The 21,237-nt window shown below is 39.6% G+C and overlaps 1 protein-coding gene across 1 annotated transcript in view; it reads right to left on the bottom strand.

Annotated features, from left to right (window-relative positions):
• Positions 1 to 11,782, bottom strand: part of spred1 (sprouty related EVH1 domain containing 1) — a 35,082-nt gene extending 23,300 nt beyond the window's left edge. The window contains exon 1 of the mRNA XM_067479529.1: positions 10,824 to 11,782. Within this exon, the coding sequence (XP_067335630.1) occupies positions 10,824 to 10,855 (32 nt within the window). The 5' untranslated portion in view covers positions 10,856 to 11,782. The remainder of the gene's footprint in view (positions 1 to 10,823) is intronic.
• Positions 11,783 to 21,237: the final 9,455 nt, after the last annotated feature.

A 21,237-nucleotide genomic window follows, 5' to 3' on the forward strand; every position in this document is an offset into this window, starting at 1 on the left:
AATTGCATAGCCTGCAAGATAGGTATTCATTTTACATAACATCTATGAACCTTCATAAAAAGATAAAGAGAGGTGAAATGTTTTCATAAAGCAGGAATGAAAGCTAAGGGAGATTATTTTCCATATTATGAGAGCATTTACCAAAATATGACAGGGTTTGATTTTGCTAGAAAAACAACAACAAATACTGATGTCATCATTTAAACATCAAACATCCTCAACCTTAAAAAAGGCTGAACTGTCTTAACGTTTAATGGTCCACATGTAAAGGTCTACTGTGAATCCTTATAATAGGGCACAAAATATTGAATTATTGTATTACAATATATAGTTATCTCATAGATGTATTGTTTTAACAATTTTGCATTCAACTGTTCATTACACCAATGTCTTTTCTTCACCAACAGCTTTGCTTCTCTCCCTTCATTCAATGCTCAATATCAGATTTTTCCCTGATTAGATAACATAGGGAGCTTTAAGCCAGTAAAAACAGCATAGGGCACAGTGGGCTGAGATAAGCATTTAGCTTAAACCTATGGTAACATATTGAAAGTGCTGAGGATAGCCTAAGAGGTAAAATAGGCAATGTATACGGATGTCTTCCCATGACACATACTGTAGCTCTTTTGCCGATATCTGGCATTAACCAATAAGGCTGACATCACAATCTAAAACGTTTGTCAAATATTTTGTCTCCAACAGTGGCCAAAGAGGAAACAGTGATTCATGGTGAGAACTGTCACTGACTGACAATGTGTAAGGTATTACATAGCTGCTCCCCAAGGGACCTGACCCAAAGGCCACCTTGGTGCTTGATAGAATGGGATGGTTGCTGCAGGAAGGGCATCCGGTGTAAAAAGCCCATGCCAAAAAAATGTGCGGACCCCTGTAGGGACAAGGCAAAACATCTTTAGACTTAATGAAATATAAATAAATAAAAGTGAAAGTTAAACCTTTTCCCCCTTGAATCGATTTCCTAACTTATGTTGATAGTTGACCAAAGTTTTTCTACCCAAAGACCTATGAGCATAATAAATAAGTAATAAATATGTAAAAAACATTGTTACCAAACATACTAATTCAATTCAACTTTTTTTATATAGCGCCAATTCACAACAAAGTCATCTGAAGGCACTTCACAGAATAAAGTCAAGACTATAAAGATGTATAGAGAGAACCCAACAATTCCCTCTTGAGCAAGCCCTATCTAACAGTGGAGAGGAAAAACTCCCTTTGCTCCCCACCAGCCCCTTCCACCTCCTTCTAACATATACATGTTTAATTGTATTAATAATTTTGACCCATATTAGTGACCCAACAGAAGCTAGACTCTGCTTTATATAGCTTTATACAGTTTTAGCACAATAAAGCTCATTTTTACTGTAGACATAAAATACAGGTGTAAAAAGGTGTAAATAGTGCACCTACATTTGCTACTGTATGTGGCCAGAAACAAGACTCCAAATGAATTGAAATGTTACACCATTAATGTTGAATGTAAATAAAAACTGTTGCTGTATAAACTTTAGAGAGGTCGTGTAATGTTAAGTGTCATGTTTACAACTTTCCATTTGCCTCTAATTGGCAAGAAAATCAATTATTGCAGGATCAATGTCTAGTCAAAGTTTCACATTTTTATTGCTGCAATTGTAGCATGACAAATATGCAAATGTTTTTATTCTAAACTAAAAAATTCCATACTCCTAGTTTAATATACTTGGGTCAGACTAGCATGAAATGTAGAAAAATTTCAAACCTATTTAGAAAATAGGACTAGAAGAATGAAATTAGATTTTGAGAGGATGGCACGTTTTTCGCAGACAACAGCCAACACATTATACCATGTTATAATTTATTAATTATACTCCATAGAGAGCCTAAGTCATTACATGACGTCTGTGCTAGCGTGCAATCCACTAGCATCCTAAACTCATCGCTATCTCTCTGTTCTTTGTGAGGGGGAAAAAAAAAAAGGGTGTTCCTTGAGATTTCTTTCAACATGTCAACACAAATTACCAACCACATAAACGCAAGCTATTGGAAGATTTTAAGAAAATTAAACTATTTCTAGCATCTGAAAAACTAAAAATGCAGCAAAGGGGGTACTTTACATGATCACAACAAGGTCCACATGATAAGTCTTTTTTCTTCATTGTAGCTGTAATCTCTGCTGTCTAAAAAAAAAAAAAAAAAAAAAAAAGAACTTATACAGTATTCAGTCCTCCCGGTTCTGCTGTTATCACAGACATGTCTGAACTTTGATCCATGTACTCGCCAGTGAACTCGCCTCTTCTGTCAAGGCGTGATGTTTAGCCTGCGTATACCTACGGTGCACAGGACATGGTGCTCCTTACGGTTTAATTTTGTTGTGTGGTGTTAAACCACATTATTAACCCTTTTCCTAAAACCTACCATTATTATCCTAAACACAGTATATTACATGACATGCTGTCAAAGGAGGATGTGTTCGATTGTTGGATTTTGTGGTATTATGGATTTTTTTTAGTGTTTTAGAAATCGCTATGGGAATGTGAATGGGGTTGGAGCTGTTCACACTATCTAAAGTCATGTCATTTAGTCGATAATCTCAGCAAGCTTCAGTCAGGAAGCAAACAAATGCTAACTACTAATTATATTATTAACATAACTGTATTCATATTGCAATCATCAGTTATCTCTCTCATGTCATGCCTTGAGTATAGACAACAGCAACTAAATATGGGAAACTAAGAGAAAAACACATCCACAGCCAACTTCCCCCTTACAATCAACAAGCAACACCCTTTCTGGTTACTCTATTACAGTGCCACAGAAGTAGCACATCATCTTAATCAAGAACCCCTACCATAGTAGAAAAATGAATTTTTGAGCAGCACAACAGGCAGTAAAATAGAGAAATACTGTTGCTGTTACATCCGTGTATTGCCCCTATAAAGGATGCGGGTGATGGGTGCAGAAGGAGCTGTCAGTCAGGCAGGGGTCCCTGGGGTAAACAGAAGGCAGGCGGTGGTGTCGCTCAGCTACGACCAGGCCACAATGACCAGGGCCTGACCCTTTGGACCTACCATCAAACACATGCTAGCAACCACAACACTCACAGGGAGGGGGGCCCAGAGAGGAAGTTAAGCGGACCGTGTGTATGCATTTTTGTATTTAGCTGAAAAATACCAATGTTGACCTTGAATATGAATTGAAGACATATCTTCAAAACTAAAAATTACTGCAGCATAACTGTAAATAGTTTACATGAACACTGTAAAGTGCACTTCTAAACATGCAGAGCAAGAACTAAACTCAACCAACACCCAACAATACACTATACAATTCCCACACACACACACAGAGGGATGGTGAAGGGATGGTGAAGACAAAGGCTGGCCTCCACGCCCCTTGCTGGGAGCACACAGTTGACTGGTCACACAATTGAGAGCGGAAGCAGATCAGCTGGCCTGGGCCTGCGAGGTAGGGGTTAGAGAAAAAAAAGAGCCCCCAATTCCAAATTATTCAAGTTTATCCAAGTCATTCTGCTGGATGACTGATTTCCTTTTCTGATCAAAAGCAGGAGAGAAAAACAGAAAGAGGGTTGAAAGTGTGACGGAGGACTGTGGTGGGAGGTGGTAGCTATGGATCACGATAGAACAGGGTGGAGACCAAAGTGGCAGTAAACAGTTCTCATCAGCATCGGAATAAGGTTTTTCATATTCACAAAAAGGACATGCCTAGAATTTAATGGCATCTATATAATAGAACATATCTAGCCAAAGAATTAAATGAACAAAAGCCATGACTTAAATTACAAATTAGATTCCATTTAAAATAAATTGAAAGAAAGAAAAGAAGAGAAAGTATGATGAAGGAGTATGGGCAGGCTGGGCCTAAAGGCTGGCTGCTTCAGTGTGTGGTGGAGAAGGGGGATCTTGGGACAACCATTTCCTAAGTGGACAAAGTGGCTGTTTGTCTGCTGCTCCAGCCTATGGCTCACTGGGCTCCAGGATGCCATCGTGATTTGCTCCCGTGTCAGCTTTGGGTTTCTCATCCCAAAAGGGAGTGGAGGGGAGGGCATGGGCACTGAAGGAAAGATAGGAGGAGGAAAAGAAAGGAAGGAGGAAAAGGAAGACGAAGAGTTCAGGAGGAGAGAAGAGCGAGAAAGGATGTGGTCTGAGCCCTGGGTGCTCGCCAAGTCACCCTCCCTTTCCTCCACTCCATCTCCCCCTTCAACCCAATCCCTCCCCGGCTGCCTCTCTCTACACAATGGCCGCTACTCTGCTGAAATTTCACGTTATTGGATCCCAGGCCTTGAGTTTTGTCCTCCCACAATGTCCAGGCAGCGGAGCATGCTGCAGGGGAGACACACTCTGCAAGCTAAAGCTGGAAAACCATTCCTCCTTTCATTAGCATCAGAAAAGGGGAGAAAAGTCCCCCCCCCCCAAAACCTCTTCTTATTCCCATCACCCCCTTTCCTCCCCATCTCACTCCTGTTTCTAAAGCAGAGGAAGGTTGTCAAGCTCGGTCAAGGTCCACTAGACCACTTTGGCTTGTAGGACTTTTGCGGGAGGGAAAAGAAAAATAATTAAAACATCATTGGGAAAATAAACACAAGCTCTTTATACAAATCCAATTCTATAGATTATCATCAAAAAAGGAATCAAAGGGGAGATGGAAGACTGTGTGAAACACTACTGTGTGTGACTGCGTGTGTTTTGGATATAATAAAACTCTATGGCTATCTACAACACCTGTTATTACCAATTAAATATACTTTTACATTTCCATAACGACTTTAGCATGGACTTGCCTTAAGATCCAGACAAGTAAAGGCTCTAAAACAAAAATTTAGGCTGTCATGGGGGAACTGAGAGCTCAAGTTAGAGGATGAATTGCTGCAGTTTCCTTCCCTTGATCACGCCCCATTGAAAATATAAATAACACGCGATCATAGACTCGACCATTAATTCCAGCGGTGCATCTAATCTGAATGCTGCAAACTACCTAGTCAATTAGTCATGGTTCAAATGCCTTAAATAACCAGTACAAAACTGAAGGCTGGAGACATACCCAAAACAAACACCAACATGACCTCACATGGATGCAATGCAAACTATAACATAAGGCCAGAAAAAGACACTTTTAAATGGCTGTCTAAAAAGCACTCAATAAAATAGAGCCGATAATGAGACAATGCCTAAATAAACACCAAAGCAGGCAACACAAGCCTGCTACATTAGCAGCAGTGAAAACTAATACACAGGCTATAGAAAGAGAAGTGAAAGAGAAATTTGCCCTATCTCCTCTCGACACCTCAGGCTGCTGGTGAGTCATCTCCCTCACAAGAACATTCAGCTTAGCTACAAACTGACTCAGGGAAAAAAAAAAAAAAAAGAACAAACCTTCTCTGCTGCTGCACCACAGTAAAACTCTACACTTCAAATTTGCTACCATACCTTAGCACATAAAAAAAATACAACACTGAACATAATCACATGTAATAGTATCCATCACAAACAGCAGATAGTAGGTCAAATCAGCCTGTACCCAAAAACAAAAAAAAAGGTCTAAACTAGTAAATGAATGTCAAAGCTACTCACTCAGACAGCATTTCTAACTGATTTTCTAACCAACCCCTTCATTACTGCATTGAGCCTGCAACCCAACAACAATCTCCTAGGTGCCGCTGCACTCTGGAACTATAAATCAAAAGAATCCCATATGTGTATCAAATGCCAAAAAACTATTCTCAAATATCAATCAAAGCCACATATTGAGATAATCTTAATTTGAACCGCAAGCATTTGGAAAATTAAAACCTTGCACTTGCCATTACAGAAAGGAACCACAAATTTCAAATGCTGCAGCATCTCTGGTCTGCTTTGATGTAAAAGTAGTCCCCAGGGACCCAAGAGTCTACTCGTCATAATTACTCTGAAACGGAAAGGGAAACAGGAAGCTGAGGGGACAAGGCAACTGTCTAGCTGTGGAAGAAACCATCAATAGATCTCAGGAGCAACTTGGGATGAGTAAACCACTAAACTATGATGATGGCCCACAAATGTTAAGAGAAACTGTATGACAAGTTGTTAACCATCACAGCTTCCTGGTGTTGGAAGAATCAAAACATCATCATCTTTCTGCTGGTCTGCCTCCTCCTCCTTATTATCATCACCAACGAAGGCTTTAGAACCCAACCATCATATCAATGAGATTCATATTCAAGAACCGTTCTTTGGAACTCTGCCTGTAAGAATCAGGGGAAATAAAGACAAACATATTCTGATCATACACTTACTGAGAAGATAAAAATACATGGGTCTTGGAGGCCTCCAATTTAAATCCCATTTAAAACCTTTTGTCACTCATTTATTTGATTATATAAATATATATTTAACTAAATTCACTCAGCTAGGATTCTTGTTTATCTCGTCACATAAATGTGCCAAATTTTCCAAGAGAAACAAATACACAAGTATGTGTGCACAGATGCATACGCTGTTACCCCTTCCTGTTTTCAAAGCATTTAGAAACTCAATCAAAGACACGAGGTTTGGGATTTACATCTGTGTCCTTTTATGTATGTGGCCTTGCAGGAAAGAACAATCTCAGCCCAGCTGCAGCAAACGGCTCACAACAAGGCCCAGTCTTCATGCTCCCACATGCAACACAACTGAAAACAATATCCACAATTCAGACACTTAGTGCTAATAGCACTTCTTGGAGGCATTGAGATACGGTCTGTGAACATCAGAGGCCCTCCTTGAGAAAGAAATAAAGACAGGCCCCGCTATCTGGATTTTGTGATGGACACACACACACACAAAAACACACACACTAGTGTAGGCTTAACGACACGCATATAGAGCATGGATCCACCCCAGGTCATTGTCTTAAAAATATAAAACTTGGTTTGATATTTGCTCTAAATAAACTGCAGACATTTACGCCAGTTTATACATGCTCCTAAAATACTTAAAGAGGAAATGAAAATTATAAGAGGGAAGTGGCTCAGGTTTAAAATACACATAATCCAGGCACAAATCTGGCCATGGGAATGGAACAGTTCAGCATTATACAAGACCTATTCAGATTGTTGGCTTCTATCACAGACGGTCCAACCTCTTAGGTTGTCATTAATTAGACAAACAATAGTGGAACATGCGGACACAACTGCATAAATAATCTTTTATGGTCGATCATATTATAATTATTATTATTGCTATTATTAAGATGAAACGCAGAAACTTAAGGATTTAATGTGAGGACATTCCTTTCTGCAATAAATGTACATCTTACCATTGTAGACCTGAATCGATTAAAAATGTGACAGCACGCCTAGCAACAAGTAAAAAAAATTCTGTTTAAAGTGCCAACTATATCTGTCAAATAACATATTTCATTGGCCTCTGTAAACCACTAGCCACAAGCAACACTTCCCCAAAAGAATACAGAAGCAAAACTAAAGATGTGTTCAGCTCAGCAGGCTTTTTTCAAAAGGTAAGACTTGTCGGCAGCTTAGACTAGGCCAGCTAGTAAAACTAAAGTGCTCATGGAGGTCATATCAAACAACTGGCAGTAACCCCAAATAATACTATCTATAAAAAGGTCCAGGAAATTATTTAGCTTAACATAAGGGCCACAGGATATAGGCAATTACCCAGGCCATAAAACACTAGCCCTAACAGCTGAAGTAGCTGTCTCCCTTTGTCGTTTTAGGACATGATTGGGGTTGTTTGGAAGGAATGTGTTTGGAAAGCTCTGCAACAGGAACAGCAGTGCAAAACAGCCCTCAGGTGATAAGATCACGACACCCACATTGGCAGATAAAACGCTGAGCTGTCAAATCAATCACACAGATAGGAAGAAGACACAGAGAGAGAATCACTGGGGAATCACCTGACTGGCAACAGACAATACCACAGAACTGCAGGAATCTAAAACAAAGTGGTCATACCCAATGCATGTTCAACAGAGGATAAAGGCAACTGACAAAGTCAAATAAGGAACTGAATTTTTTTAGCAAAATCAGTTTGTAGGCCTAAAAAGACAGAAATGCTCCTCATCTTACCTCTCGTTATCTATTTGTAGCCCATAAAATAGTTTGTAAAGAAAATACTAGTTTATATAGCAGAACATTTTATTTAATCAGTGGTATGTCACAAAAGGCAAGCTGAGGGATATAATGTGTTAATAATAAATATGGTATTCCCATTTATACAAATGCAAGAGTATCTACATCATAGGCATCTCAATAGGCTACTGCCATAGTAGAGATATATTTTACATAAATGAAACATTCATAGTCTGCTTTCACATGCCTTCATAAACCTCCCACTTCTCACAGCATGAACCAAATCCTAGTCTCCAAAATTACCACTACCCTTACATCACACCACACTTTCCACACAAATCCCAAAGCAGATGCAAACCAAAATCTTACAGTTCTTTATGCGCCTCCTTGTCATTTCAGCCTTGTGAACATAGTTGCGCCAAGGCCAAGTAAAATGTTCTCAACAAAGAGTTTGGTGTGTGTACACAAGCATGGCTTACCACCAATCACTTAGACACAACCACTTCAGGATTACCTCGACACATTTTCTGGATATTTTCAAAATTAAATGTTTGCAGTGGAGACTATGTGGGAACAGACACACTTCATTTAATTAAATATGTGAAGATTTAAACAAAAATTTCCACTGGTTAATAAAAACAGAAAGTGACTCATCAAAACATCCAAAATTATATTATATACTAAAGTACATGATTTCACATTGTAAAACAAAAACAAACAAACAAAAAAAGGACACACAACACTTATTTATAATTATCCTTGGCACTATAAAAATTACACAAGACACACATTATCACACCTTTGCTGTGGCACACAAAAAAAGTATATTAAGGTGACAAAAGAAAAAAAATGGCTCAGGCAATGCTCTGTATTCCGTCCACTCTATGCTATGAATCATACAACAAGCGGAAAGGTGGTGGAATCATAGCAACAATGTTTGGATCACTTCGCCATCTTAGCTGCTGTCATCATGCAGTGTGGAATAAACCCAGCATACACTGTAGCTTGCACGCCACTGATGATATGTAGCCTATGACGGTAGTTCCCAAGGTGGGGTCTGGGTGTTTTGAAAAGTCCCTGAGGTTATTACAACCAGAGACATTTAATTTCACTTAATTTCCCTTAATACAGGTGAAGATGATGAGCAAATTCATTCAGGTGACTGCCCAAGGAGGTTTTCTCAACAGTTTTACCTTCCACGGTAGCAAACAGGCTAGGTCATTACACAATTTTAGCTAAATCATAGGTAACTGTAAGAATCTGCTCAAAGGAGTTTCCTAATAAAAGATTTCATTTATTGACAATGAGGGGTTATATTGTGATGATACTGATAAGAGATGAAAGAACCCTATGACATATGTTACATAAAAAGCAGAAGTGTAGTTCAAGGACAAAGCCTCCATGCATTAAATCAATCATGTTCATAAAAGCCAGATAGAAGGAATGGGTGGGGTGGGGGGAGGTATGGGTGTTTCCAGGATTAAACCGTGTCACTGTACAGTAAATGGCTACAAGAGAAATATGACATCCTCTGTGAGAAACACGTTAAAGAAAATCCTGAGATTGTAAAAAAAGACGTCGGTTAAATAAAGAAAAGTAAACAATCAGACATGATTGTTGGTTTTAATTCGTAATGCACTGTACAGTAAAAGCAGGAAATGTAATCATTGTGTGCTCGTCGGCGCAATGCGAAACAGTGTACAGTGCTGTGAATGGGCAGGCAGGTACTTTATGAATGAAGGGGATCATGTGACCGCAGCACCTCCCGAAGCAGATATTTCTCACTGACTGTCAACAAGCGCACACAAGGGATCAGCCCATTAAAATAACACCAAAAAGCGAGTCGAAATGCGCAAGACGTGTACAAAAACACTTGATTTACAATTTACAATACATATCCGTGTATTTCGGGGACCTGGGCGTGAATGTGACGCCGCTTTTAAGCGTTTTTATGAATGGAGATCGTGATATGTAAATGAGGGTGATTGAGAAAAAAATGGCATCTTCAGCTTTTCAACGCGGACACTGCCGCAATCAGCTCGACGGGCTTTCATTAAAGAAAGGCTGGACTGAAATACAAACGGGGTCTTTATGCTATTAGTCCATGATAATGTCCCGAAATCATGGCGGACGACAGTTGCACACAGATCTAACGTCAGGTTGTCAATGTGAGCCTGATGTGATCACGATGTACTAAACAGACACGTATTTAAAATGATACTTAGACTGGGTTATTGCTGTGTGCGAGCGTCTAACAATGAGCTACCCCTATAACTGGCCAAATAATAGTGCACAATTCAGTCAATATTTAAAAAAAGAAAACTCAACATATAATTTTGCAGTAAATCGAATGATGCACACTTCTAATATACCTAAAACATCACTACTTAGATGTTAGTTAGCTAGTGTAGGCGAGCTATTATTAAGAATGGAATTTATTTTTTACTATAGGCCAATGCCATTGCTTGCCCAGACACTGTTCCTATTCTCATGCAACGTTAATCCACATATCCATCTATCAATCCACTCTGTATTAACTCACTATTAACGTTATCTTTATCCCAAATAAGTATAAGTCAGTGTTTCCTATTGTTTATATTAGCCAAACCAAGGTGATGCCTGCCTTACTCAGTTAGGAATTTCATAGGAACTGTTGTTGTGCATAGCACACCGAATAAAGCAAGTGCTATTATCAAAATATCCTTTGTTAAATACAGCGGTATGTTGTATATGTGAAATGGAAAAACGTATACAAAGTACTCACTCGTTGTTTGGATTTGTTGAATCTTCACTCATTTTTTTCCTCACGGGGAACCAAATCCTAGCAATAGCATCGACGACGCAGTGACGGCGGGATAAAATACCACAAATATCACCATTTTCCCTCACATATAGAAACGACCCCTATTTTGGATAGCGAGTAAACGCTGTACAATGGGGCATGCCTAACCGAGGGTCCCTGGGAAAAAGCAAGTGAAGCTAGCTTTGCGTTAGCTTTGCTGCCTGGAACTAACGTTAAATCGCGAGGAGGAATGACAACCGTTGATTCATTTTATCCTCCCTGGAAGTAAAATCCGACCACAACAAATGGGCCATCGGCATCCTCCTCCTCAACAAACACACAATCCTGGCTTGGAAAAATATATATAGATCCTCAAAAAATGTAGGAATTGTTGTAGACTTAAACGTTTGGCAGGTTATTTATGGCTGGCTGTCGAGCATCCATTCGCCAACTTCAGGTCCAGGACAACACTTGAAAAAGCGCTGTGCAGCGTTGCTCCGTCAACGTGTCCGCGTAATTTGCAGTAAAGGCATCCAAAGCCAAAGCGAACTGAGCTCTGCTGGTTTCAGTGGCAATGCTAACGCGCAAAGTAAAAAAACACAGACTTGAAATTCCCTTGAGAAGTTCGTGGACATCTGTTTTAATCGAACTCCATTTTCAACTCGGGGGGAATGAAACATCGGAAAACTGGGCGGATGTGTCGACCCTCGCTTGAGAAAGTTAGATCCTTCCGCGACGTAGTAAAAACATAATGACTTTGCCATAAAATATGCTCAACTAGCGGACAGTTTTTGTATTATATTAAAGATCCACGTATATTGCTGTAAGTGCGTTCGTCTCCGACCGAATGTTGTAAATCCGCAGGGTTTCTTTCCAAAGTTGACCTAAAGTAGTCCCCGCACTTCCCAAAAGAAGTTTCCCTTCAATCACGCATTGATACAAGAGGGAAGCGTCTATGTGATAGCACGCAAAGTAGAAAATAATCTGGAGGAAGGACTTATGCTGACAAGCAGAGTCGGCCATTAACAATTTCTGTTGTTTTCTTTCATTAAGCAGTTTTACCGTGATCGCCGCCCACGAACCACTTTTTGAAATTCCGATGTGAATTTGCGGCAAATCCTTTAAATTGTACAGAACCACGACTGCCCACAGCACGTGGAATTACATCAGACCCCCTTCATGATTTATGTTGCCAAAGCCAAGGTAGTATTTTTATTTTAAGAATTTATTTTGAAAGTGAAAGTGCAAGGAGAAGGCAGTGCCGATAAAGATATATTTTAAACGTGACTAAAATTCTAAGGGTTAGTTTGAAATGGCAAAGTGTGGTATTGTTTCAGTAATGCAGTACCTTATAATAGCAAATGAAGAATGAGACATGAGAATAACTTCCATCACTGCTAAACGGGTTTTGGGGGCTAACGCCACTAATTGAGGAAGGGACTGAGGTACATACAAATAGCTCTAGTTATAGAATTAAACCTGCCCCACCTTGTACCCCAAAGTCTTTCTAGGCAGCCGAAATACCCTTACAACAGCCTAGAAAGTTACCAGACCAAAAAAAAATCAAAAGGAAAAAAAAAAAATCAATGTGTTCACCTATGGATCTTATTTGCAAATGTGTTAAAAGCCTTTCAGACTGAATTGGTGGCCTGGTTGCGTAAGACTTAAATGCTATTGGATTTCTGTTCTGTGTGGAATGGCAAGAGATCAGGCTAAATGATTCTGCCTGGTTGTCATAGTGACAGCATGTTGTGTGAGAAGTTTCTTTGTATTTCTCTGGCTTTTATACAGCTTGTGCCACAGCCTTATGTTGCAGCCATATAAAACACCCCTCTGTGCTACTGAATATAGATCGTTCAGGCATGCAGGCCTTTCACATGCACAGCTCTGACACACATTGTAGACTGACTTTGGCATTTGATTAGATTTTCTGGCTGCAGTATGTGGTGATGTACTCCTAATGACTGAGAGCAAAGGTGAACTGTCTTTTGGAATTCGCTTTCTAAAAACACACATCATTCTCATGTAGCTGTTATGTGTGCTTATTTACAGGAACAACTTTCATTTTTAAAAAGCCTCACACAGAATAATCAAGTCAAAGAGGGACTGTCTGCATTTGACTTTATATGTGACCACTTGTCTTTCCTTTGTCCTTTTTATATTCGGTTACAATTCCCATGGCCAAGTTTAAAGTCTAAATAAAATGCATCCTTATTTCAAATAGAGCAGAAAAGGCAATGACCATGAATTCTCCCACTAGCATTCTTGCATCCGTTAGAATATCCAGAGTTCAGGAACCCAGTCTTCGTTCTCATCTCTTAAACATGAATGGTTCCATGGCATTTCCTGTATTATTCACACACTGCACACAAGACACTGTAGTGTACTTAAACAAGCAACAGGATGTTTAGCTAACAGAGACATCCCTTGACTTCTCCCTCTATAAGTGCAATCAACCTTACTTGACTTTACTTGACTTTCAGGAAGATGGCTGAAATTATGATAGTCTGGTGTAATTTGTGTTTGGCCATATTTCTTAATTTTTTTAGTGGTGACTTTGGCACTGACATTTAAATTTGTGCAAAATGCATGCAATATTTTGTGAATTGAGACTTATTAAAGTGCATAAATTAAACCTTATTCGATAGATTTGTCAGATGGTCACTTCAGATACACAGGTGACGGCATTACTAGCTCCCAAGAGCAGAGGCAGCCTTTGGAAGTGAAGTTGTTTCTGTGTAGAGTAATTATGGAAAAGGAATTGCCACCATACAATTTGCAGTGAACTCTGGGCATGCATTGACTGGAAATAACTAATAACAGGATCTGTTTGTTTTACCACCTTTCCCTTTCTAAATTAGTCACTTTAAACTCATTTGTTGTTACTCCATTTTTATTGATGTGTCATAAAAACAAACAACTGCAGATTTTTCAAAGAGGATCCTCTTTGGTTTTGTTTTGAATCCCATAAAACGATCACAGTGGAATCTTGGCAATCTGGGTTTTAAAGAGGTGTGGCTTAAACAAGAGGTGCTGATTTTTAAGGCCCGGCAGCTGAACACAACAATGCATACCTATGATTAGTGTGGGCCTGGCCTTAAAAGCCTGCAACTTTTAGGCACGCTAATTGCAGGTTGGTGAATAGAAAAGGTGTAGTGGCTAGAGGGGAAGGAAGTGTGAGGGCCTTGAGGCATGTTTGGCAATGTGCTAAGAACTGGCATGCTCTCTTCTTTTCTCTCCTTCTCTATTCATATGACCAGTGTAGAGCTGAGCATGCAAACATTTATGATAGTGCTTGGTTGCCCTCAGAGCACTGGGTCGGAAATCCTTGGCAGAATGAAGGGATATACTTTGTCAAAATGATATTACAACAATGTTACAACAATGTCTTCAAAGAGTTGTGGCTATTTGACTGTAAAACCCTTGAGAGAATCAATTTTTGATGCAAAGATCAAATGTCTAGTTCTTATTTTGAAAAAAGATTTTGCATGTTGAACATATTTGTAACCTTGCATATTTTAAGGCTAAGTCAGCTTTAATCTCCATGTTGGATTTGCTCTTAGATTTAAGACTGGGCTTGATTACAGTTAAAGTTCGAGGTCTGCTTTACAGTAAATTTGTACCAGTCTCTAATCTCTCATGTAGAAAAATGGGAAACCAAATTGGTTTCAGCCGCAGTTAGCTTTTTCAGTGCTCAAGACTCTGTTACTTCCTATTGTTTGTGTTTTGTGTGTGGGTTTGATTGAAACCTGATCTAGCTGGGGAAGCTGTGTTTAGGGTGAGGTGGACAGGCCTTTGTCGCTGCCTGAGGGGTGTTTATTTGGGCGGCTTCAGTTGGCTTCCCTGTAATCATCATACAGCCCCACAGGATAGAAGGGATTAATGAATATGTTGGAGGGGAAGTTACAGATGACTATTTACCATTCTCATGAGGATAAGAAGGAAAAGCACGAAAGACGCAAGACAAGAAGTTTTTGTGTGTGTGCGCATGTGTATGGATGCGCATTGGTACATGCATGCATGAGCAAGCATTTGTGTGCATTTATAAGTGCTAGAGAAACAGAATCTTTCTAATACCATAATCTCATATTGGTATTTTCCTTACAACAAACATTAAGGAATAATTCAAAGGCTCCAACACTCAGCTAGCGTCGAACAAAACAAACACTTAAAACTAGTTGCGAAAAATAGTCTGGCACCAGATCCAAACAAAACCACAGTGTGGCATTAGTAAAATTCAGTGTTTTTTAGTTCCCCATTTCCAGTCTTAGTGCTAAGCTAAGCTAACAGACTGCAGGCAGTGGCTTCATATTTACTGTACGATAATAGTCTTGATTTATTTCCTAGTTAACTCTCAGTATGGAGACAAATAACATCCAAAATTTAAAAATATTCCTTTAAATAATGCCATTAAACATTTAGAGATCACAGTGATGCTCTTATTTTTTTAAAACCAAAAAAATAAAAATGAATGTTCACTGCTTTGTTTTGTTTCCAATCCACATCAAACAAGATGGAATCAATGACAAAGACTGAGTCAGTCATGACTCCTTATATTACTCTTTGGGAAAGTGTTCAGATATCCTCTCTCTTCCCAAAACAGCCCAACTCAATAGCCCCCCACTCCCCTGACACACACACACATTTTGCTATGAAAATCAAGTAACAATAAGTTGCAGCACCCCAGCTCTCAGCTGTGTAGCCCCCATTCCTTTTTTCTTTCCCTCATGGCCTCCATTTAATCCTCCGGCTCATCTGGGAACCACCAGCACCCCTCCATGAAGAGACGCATTGTGCCCAGATTATTTGATTGTTTTCAGATGTTGAAGCGTTCCTACACAAAAGGGGAAGAACAGGGTTTGTCTAAAAGCCCTAGGCAACTTGGCCAGTGGATGGACACACATAGAGGAGGTGGGGGAAAAAGGGATTGGTGCGGGCTCAGGGAGGGACACAAGAGTCAGGAAGTGACCCCTGCAATGCTAGATTACAAACAATGTGCTCTCTCAACTTCTGCACTCCTCGCTGTGGAACATACCACTTCTGCAACAGCCAAAGGGGTGGTGCTTGTAGGAAGGAGGAAGGATAGTTTCAGCCCTCTCTTTCCTTCTCTCCTTAATGCTGCATCCATTCAGTGAATGGCAGAGGGAGTAGGTGCGGTGGGGGTTGTTGGGCCAGGAAGGCACTTCACTGATGAAAAGTCGCCACATGGAAATGGATGAGGATTTTGGGGGGGGGGGGGGGGAGTGGAAGAAGGGCGGGAATTGGCTTGCACTACCAGCAGACATGAACGGGGATGAAAAGGAGAAGAAAGGGAGGGAGGTGAAGGATGAGAGACAAGGAATAAAAAAAGGATAAGGATAGCGACGGGGAATGTAAGAATAGGGGAAGTAAGCATAACAGTGAGGGAGGCATGCCAAAGAGTAATGGTGTGATTCAGGGCTTGTCAAGCATGGAAGCCCCGTGCCTGTCAAATAGCATGAAACCAACAACCTTTTTTCTCTGTCTTACAGTGGAATAGTGTAAGATGGGTGAAGCAGCACATTGGCACAACAAAAGCTCCATTCAGTGTTAATGTTGTACGTTAACGTTTGACCATGCCTACAAATGAAACTGACTTTGCATATGGCAAGCATCAACATGAGGTTCCATTCTTGGACTCACCAACCCATCTATCCCTTTTTAAGCCCAGAATTTTCTCGCATCGCCCTTGAGAAAAAGTGATCATCACATCTTCTATCTATCTTTGCCCTATTTGTTTATGTAAAGACTACCAGGCATTTTCTGTTGTGTTCTTGTCAAATCTTCAGAGAAAAGAACCTAAGCACATCTCCTGATAAAGACCCGGATGGACACACACACATACACACTCCACCCCCATCTGCACTGTCATGTGTGACTCACAGTGTATCACAGCACTGTATGAACTTCAAAAAGAGGCTGGGTGTACATTCACAGTGTATTCAACCCATGCTCTTTAAATAGCTCAGCCTCCTCCAAACAGAAAAATCCATGTATTAAAAGGACTGAATCACAAGATTTAGAGAGGCAGAGAACATCTTTTTCCATAACAGCAGCTCCACACAGACAATGCTAGTTTGTCTTGCTGTATTGATATGAGTGAGGTAGCACATACTGCAGTGCACAGAGAATATGTACTACATGTGCATTTTACACAGACCTAGGTGGGTGGGAGTGTTTAGCAGAATGTTAATGGGGGAATAAGTTGTTTCATAATATCTATTCTTTAGAAATACATCCACTTATACACAAAGCTATACAGCAGGATCACCTGTAAGTGATCACACATGTACATGTCTACACGTTATATTTGTGATTTAGAATATATGTATGTTTATGTGTTGTAAACATTTGTGTGTGTGTGTTTTGGAATGCACCTGGCCTGATAGGCAAGCACAGGAATGCTGAATACTGTCTCTCGCCCTGGGAGGCAGGGCTGGAATGTGGCGCAGGCCCTATTCATCCCTCCAGTATGCTGCACAGGAGAGCTGCAGGTTAAAACACACACTGTTACACGTCCATGAATCCTAAGGCCTTATTGTCCTTGCAGCCAAGTGTGTCTGTATGCATGTGTGTGTCAGTGGAGGGTGTAAAAGCAATTTCCTGCATGCCCATGAGGGTCTGTGTATGAGTGCACACATGTGCTTAATTGAACAAATGTCTCTACATTGCAACCTGAGAGCAATTAATTTTTCCTTTCAAGCAGGAACTGTGTAATTTTCATTGCTTCACGCATTGTTATTAAGTCGTTCCATGGCACTGCAAATTCCAACCACCAAAGCAAACTCACTGCTCCTTCTAACACTTGTCAGATCTGTTGCCCCTTGAACTCCCCCAATTCCCAGTAAACTACACTCTAGGTGAAATCAAATCTTCTAATCCAGGCAGTGTCATGCAATTACATTGTACACAAATTTAGCTTTCGGATGCAACTTCAAGTAACATTTTGCTGCTTATATGAATCTTTGCACTATATTTAATATATATTCACATAATATAGTTTATATTAAATATTTTATACACGGGATAAGCTGAAAGGACAAAAGAATATATATATATATATATTCAAACAGATATACAGATTTGCAAATTAACAAAGAGAAGTTTTATGCAATCCTAAAATATCAAAAATACACAATTCATTTTGCTCAAAACAAGAATATGTCAGCATTTCCCTCACCTCGTGCTGTGGTGTGCGGAATATGAAATGCCATCCATTCTCTCCTTGGTCCTCAGAACTGCTACTGGCCTGAGCTCACGACACGGCACTCAGATCAAAGAGTTAATTAAAGAGCTTTGGAAGTCTGGGTGAAGCTGGTCTCTGTGGTTTATATGTCTGTCACCTGCCATCACATATGCAGACTGGAAAACTAGGTACTTTAATTGATTGGGAGTAATTAGTCTTTTTCCTACAGTGGGCATGGTTGTTGAGGGTCCTGACAAATATAGCCATCATGATGAAGTTCAGCTCTCCAAGGAGCCAAATGCATGAAATTGTATGTTGGACTTGTGCATACAGCAAAATAGAGTCCAATAACAAAACTGTATTTATGTGCATAAGCATTTTGAAAAACCACAAATGCTTGATTTCTGTAAATTTTACCACTTGGGAAAGATAATACCACAAAACAATCACATGTTTTTTTTTTTGTCAAAAGTCCCTTGATATGATTTTAGAGAGAGGAAGACAAGCTGTGCACTCCAAATTCACTAAAGTTGATTTTTATTTTATTTTTTAAGAGGATCTATAAAAAATTTCCCAAAGTGGCATCATTCAAAACCAATTTACTGCATGGCAGTCTTGAGACTTGCAGAGCCAATTGATTTTTGCATTGCGTTTTTGATCTCTTACACAGCACTAGGATCTCTGAACTGTTTTGGGACAAATAAACAAGGTCTGTGTTTATTTGCAATGGAGAGAGGGAAGGAGATTTGATGAACACAGAAGGGAGGGGGTGGGAGAGGAAAGTGGTAAATGAAGGGGTAAAAGTGGGGGGAGTAATTCTACTATTAGAGCCTGTTGCATTGACGTGGCCTGAAAGCCAAATTAAAGTGGTTTTCATTCAGTCTGTAAATGGCTTTATGTGGGCTGACAGTAGCACTGGGCTGTTTGACAGATCCCTAGTGTCACATGGACACTGCTTCTTCATAACACTGCTTGCTGTTTGTTGGTCTAATTTAAATGTTACTCATTTCAATCCCTTTCTGAATACTGTTTATATGTTTAAATTCCCATTGTCTGCACGTTAGAGTTTGCAAATAAGATTTTAAGAAGTGACCATCACCCTGTAGGCCTATGTAATTTTACCTGAGCTACTGTGCTTGTATGCACTTGTGATGGATTGTTTGTACATGTGAAAGTGGAAGGGCATCACGTGTAACCATGTAGGTGTGTGAATGAACAAGCCGCAGCCCTGTTGCTAGGTGAAATTTAAACTGCTTAATTGTAGGCGCTTTCTTTTAGTCTATAGTGCCACCAAGTGGGTATTAGTCATATTGATAGATGTTACTGTGCGTGCGCAGAGCACACAACAATTTCAACATCATCAGCCCTGACATGGGAACTATATGCATTACACTATAAACACATTTTTTGTTAATAACAAAAGTCTTGAATGTTTAGGGAGTATAAATAAAGAAGCAGTATCTTTAAACATCGAATCGAATCCATTTGAATTGGGACTTTGAGAATCAGGAGATAGTTGGCATTATCCTGACCCTGCTTGACCCGTATAGAATCCAATAAGCGACACAGTCATGAGATTACATCGCCAACAAAAGCAATGGATCTCTCATACAGCCAATTTTCTGCTTCAAAAACTAATAAAATACTTTACATTCTTTAGAAAGAAAGAAAGTTCTTAAGTGACGTAGTAAATAAATACAGTTCTATACACAAAACACTAAGTCATGATTATTTAATTTCAATCAATAATATTTAATTTCACGTAGGGTTAGTTTAATAGTAAGACATATGATGATGGTAAACACTAGTGTGGAATGCACAAATTAAAAACGAACCGGAACCTGCTCACCTGGAGGGGGTGTAGCTCCCTCGTACCAAACTGCATGGACATAACTCGTTTCGTTTCTCAGATTCAGTGAAGAAAATCAAACAGCCACACATGAGGGACCCGCGCGTCCACCATCAGGTACATGTAGAGTTAGTGGAAGTTCGGGAAAGAGGGTAAATCTTCGTGAAAATGCTGACTGCCATTAACAAAAACTGTCATTAAAAGAAAGAAAGAAAGAACATGACTCATTTTGAAGAAGTTTTTAAACGAAATAAACTGGATTTTATCCCTCTGCACCGACCGTCGTTAGCAAAGGAGGAGGAGGATGAGCTAACGTTAGCTGGAAAGAAGCCCCTCTCTGCAAGTAGCGGTGAGTTTCAGTTAGTTTTACCTGTTAGTTTGTTTCAGGTTGTCTATATTTGGGATATTCTGTATTTAAGTTTATTTATGTAACCCCATGCTGTACTTGGCGTGTCTACTCCCTTGATTTATTTTAATCCTGGTTTAGTTCGGTATAGGCTAACTGAAAGCAACGCATTCCGTTATCCCTGCTGTTCTGAGCAAAGATCGACGTTCTTACCGTCAGAATGAAAGAGATGTGTTTTAGCAGAAAACGTTAAACCATTGTTTCTTTAGTGGTTCCCAAATTTAATCCACATGGGCCCCCTGCCCTACTGATGTTCCACCTTTTCCTAACCACTGCTGATTGCCTTTACCAGGTGTGTTCAGTCATTAGCATTTGGAACATCCCAATTAGCTTTGTCCTATGTCACCCCGCACTAAACCAAAATGGCATCTTCCAGCTTCTGATTGACTGAATACACCTGATCTAGGTAATCAGCAGTGGATCACTGAGGGAAACGGTCAGGAACCACAGTGCAGAGGTAAAATATTCTATAGTTATGGTGTCCATTTGCAGCAATTCTTAAAAACATATTCAAAAAAATCCAAGCACAGAACAAGAAATCGAGTATGAGTATCCATTAAACATCATAATTTGTGGAAAATGACATTTGTGATTTTGTTGCTGCATTAACCTGACAGGTGAATGTTTGAAGCAGAACAATTTGAAATCCAGTCACTCATTTATGGATCTGCTGTGTGTCATAAGCAACCTTTAAAGTTATAGTCCAACACGTTGTCATCGTTGTGTACTTTTCTGTACGTTTCTTTTTTGTATGTGTATATATTAGCAGGGATGAATCATGCATATTGGAATAATTTCATGGAAAAGCTTTTTTTTTTAAAAAGTTAAGTTTTTCGATTCAGTTTAGTTGAGATTTGCAGTATTTTATGAAGAGCTCTCGACATACAGTAGTGATGCATAGAGTTACTGATAAGAGAGAGGAGAGCTTGAGACAGAG

This window comes from Channa argus, chromosome 16 (genome assembly GCF_033026475.1).
Source record: "Channa argus isolate prfri chromosome 16, Channa argus male v1.0, whole genome shotgun sequence".
NCBI lineage: Eukaryota > Metazoa > Chordata > Actinopteri > Anabantiformes > Channidae > Channa > Channa argus.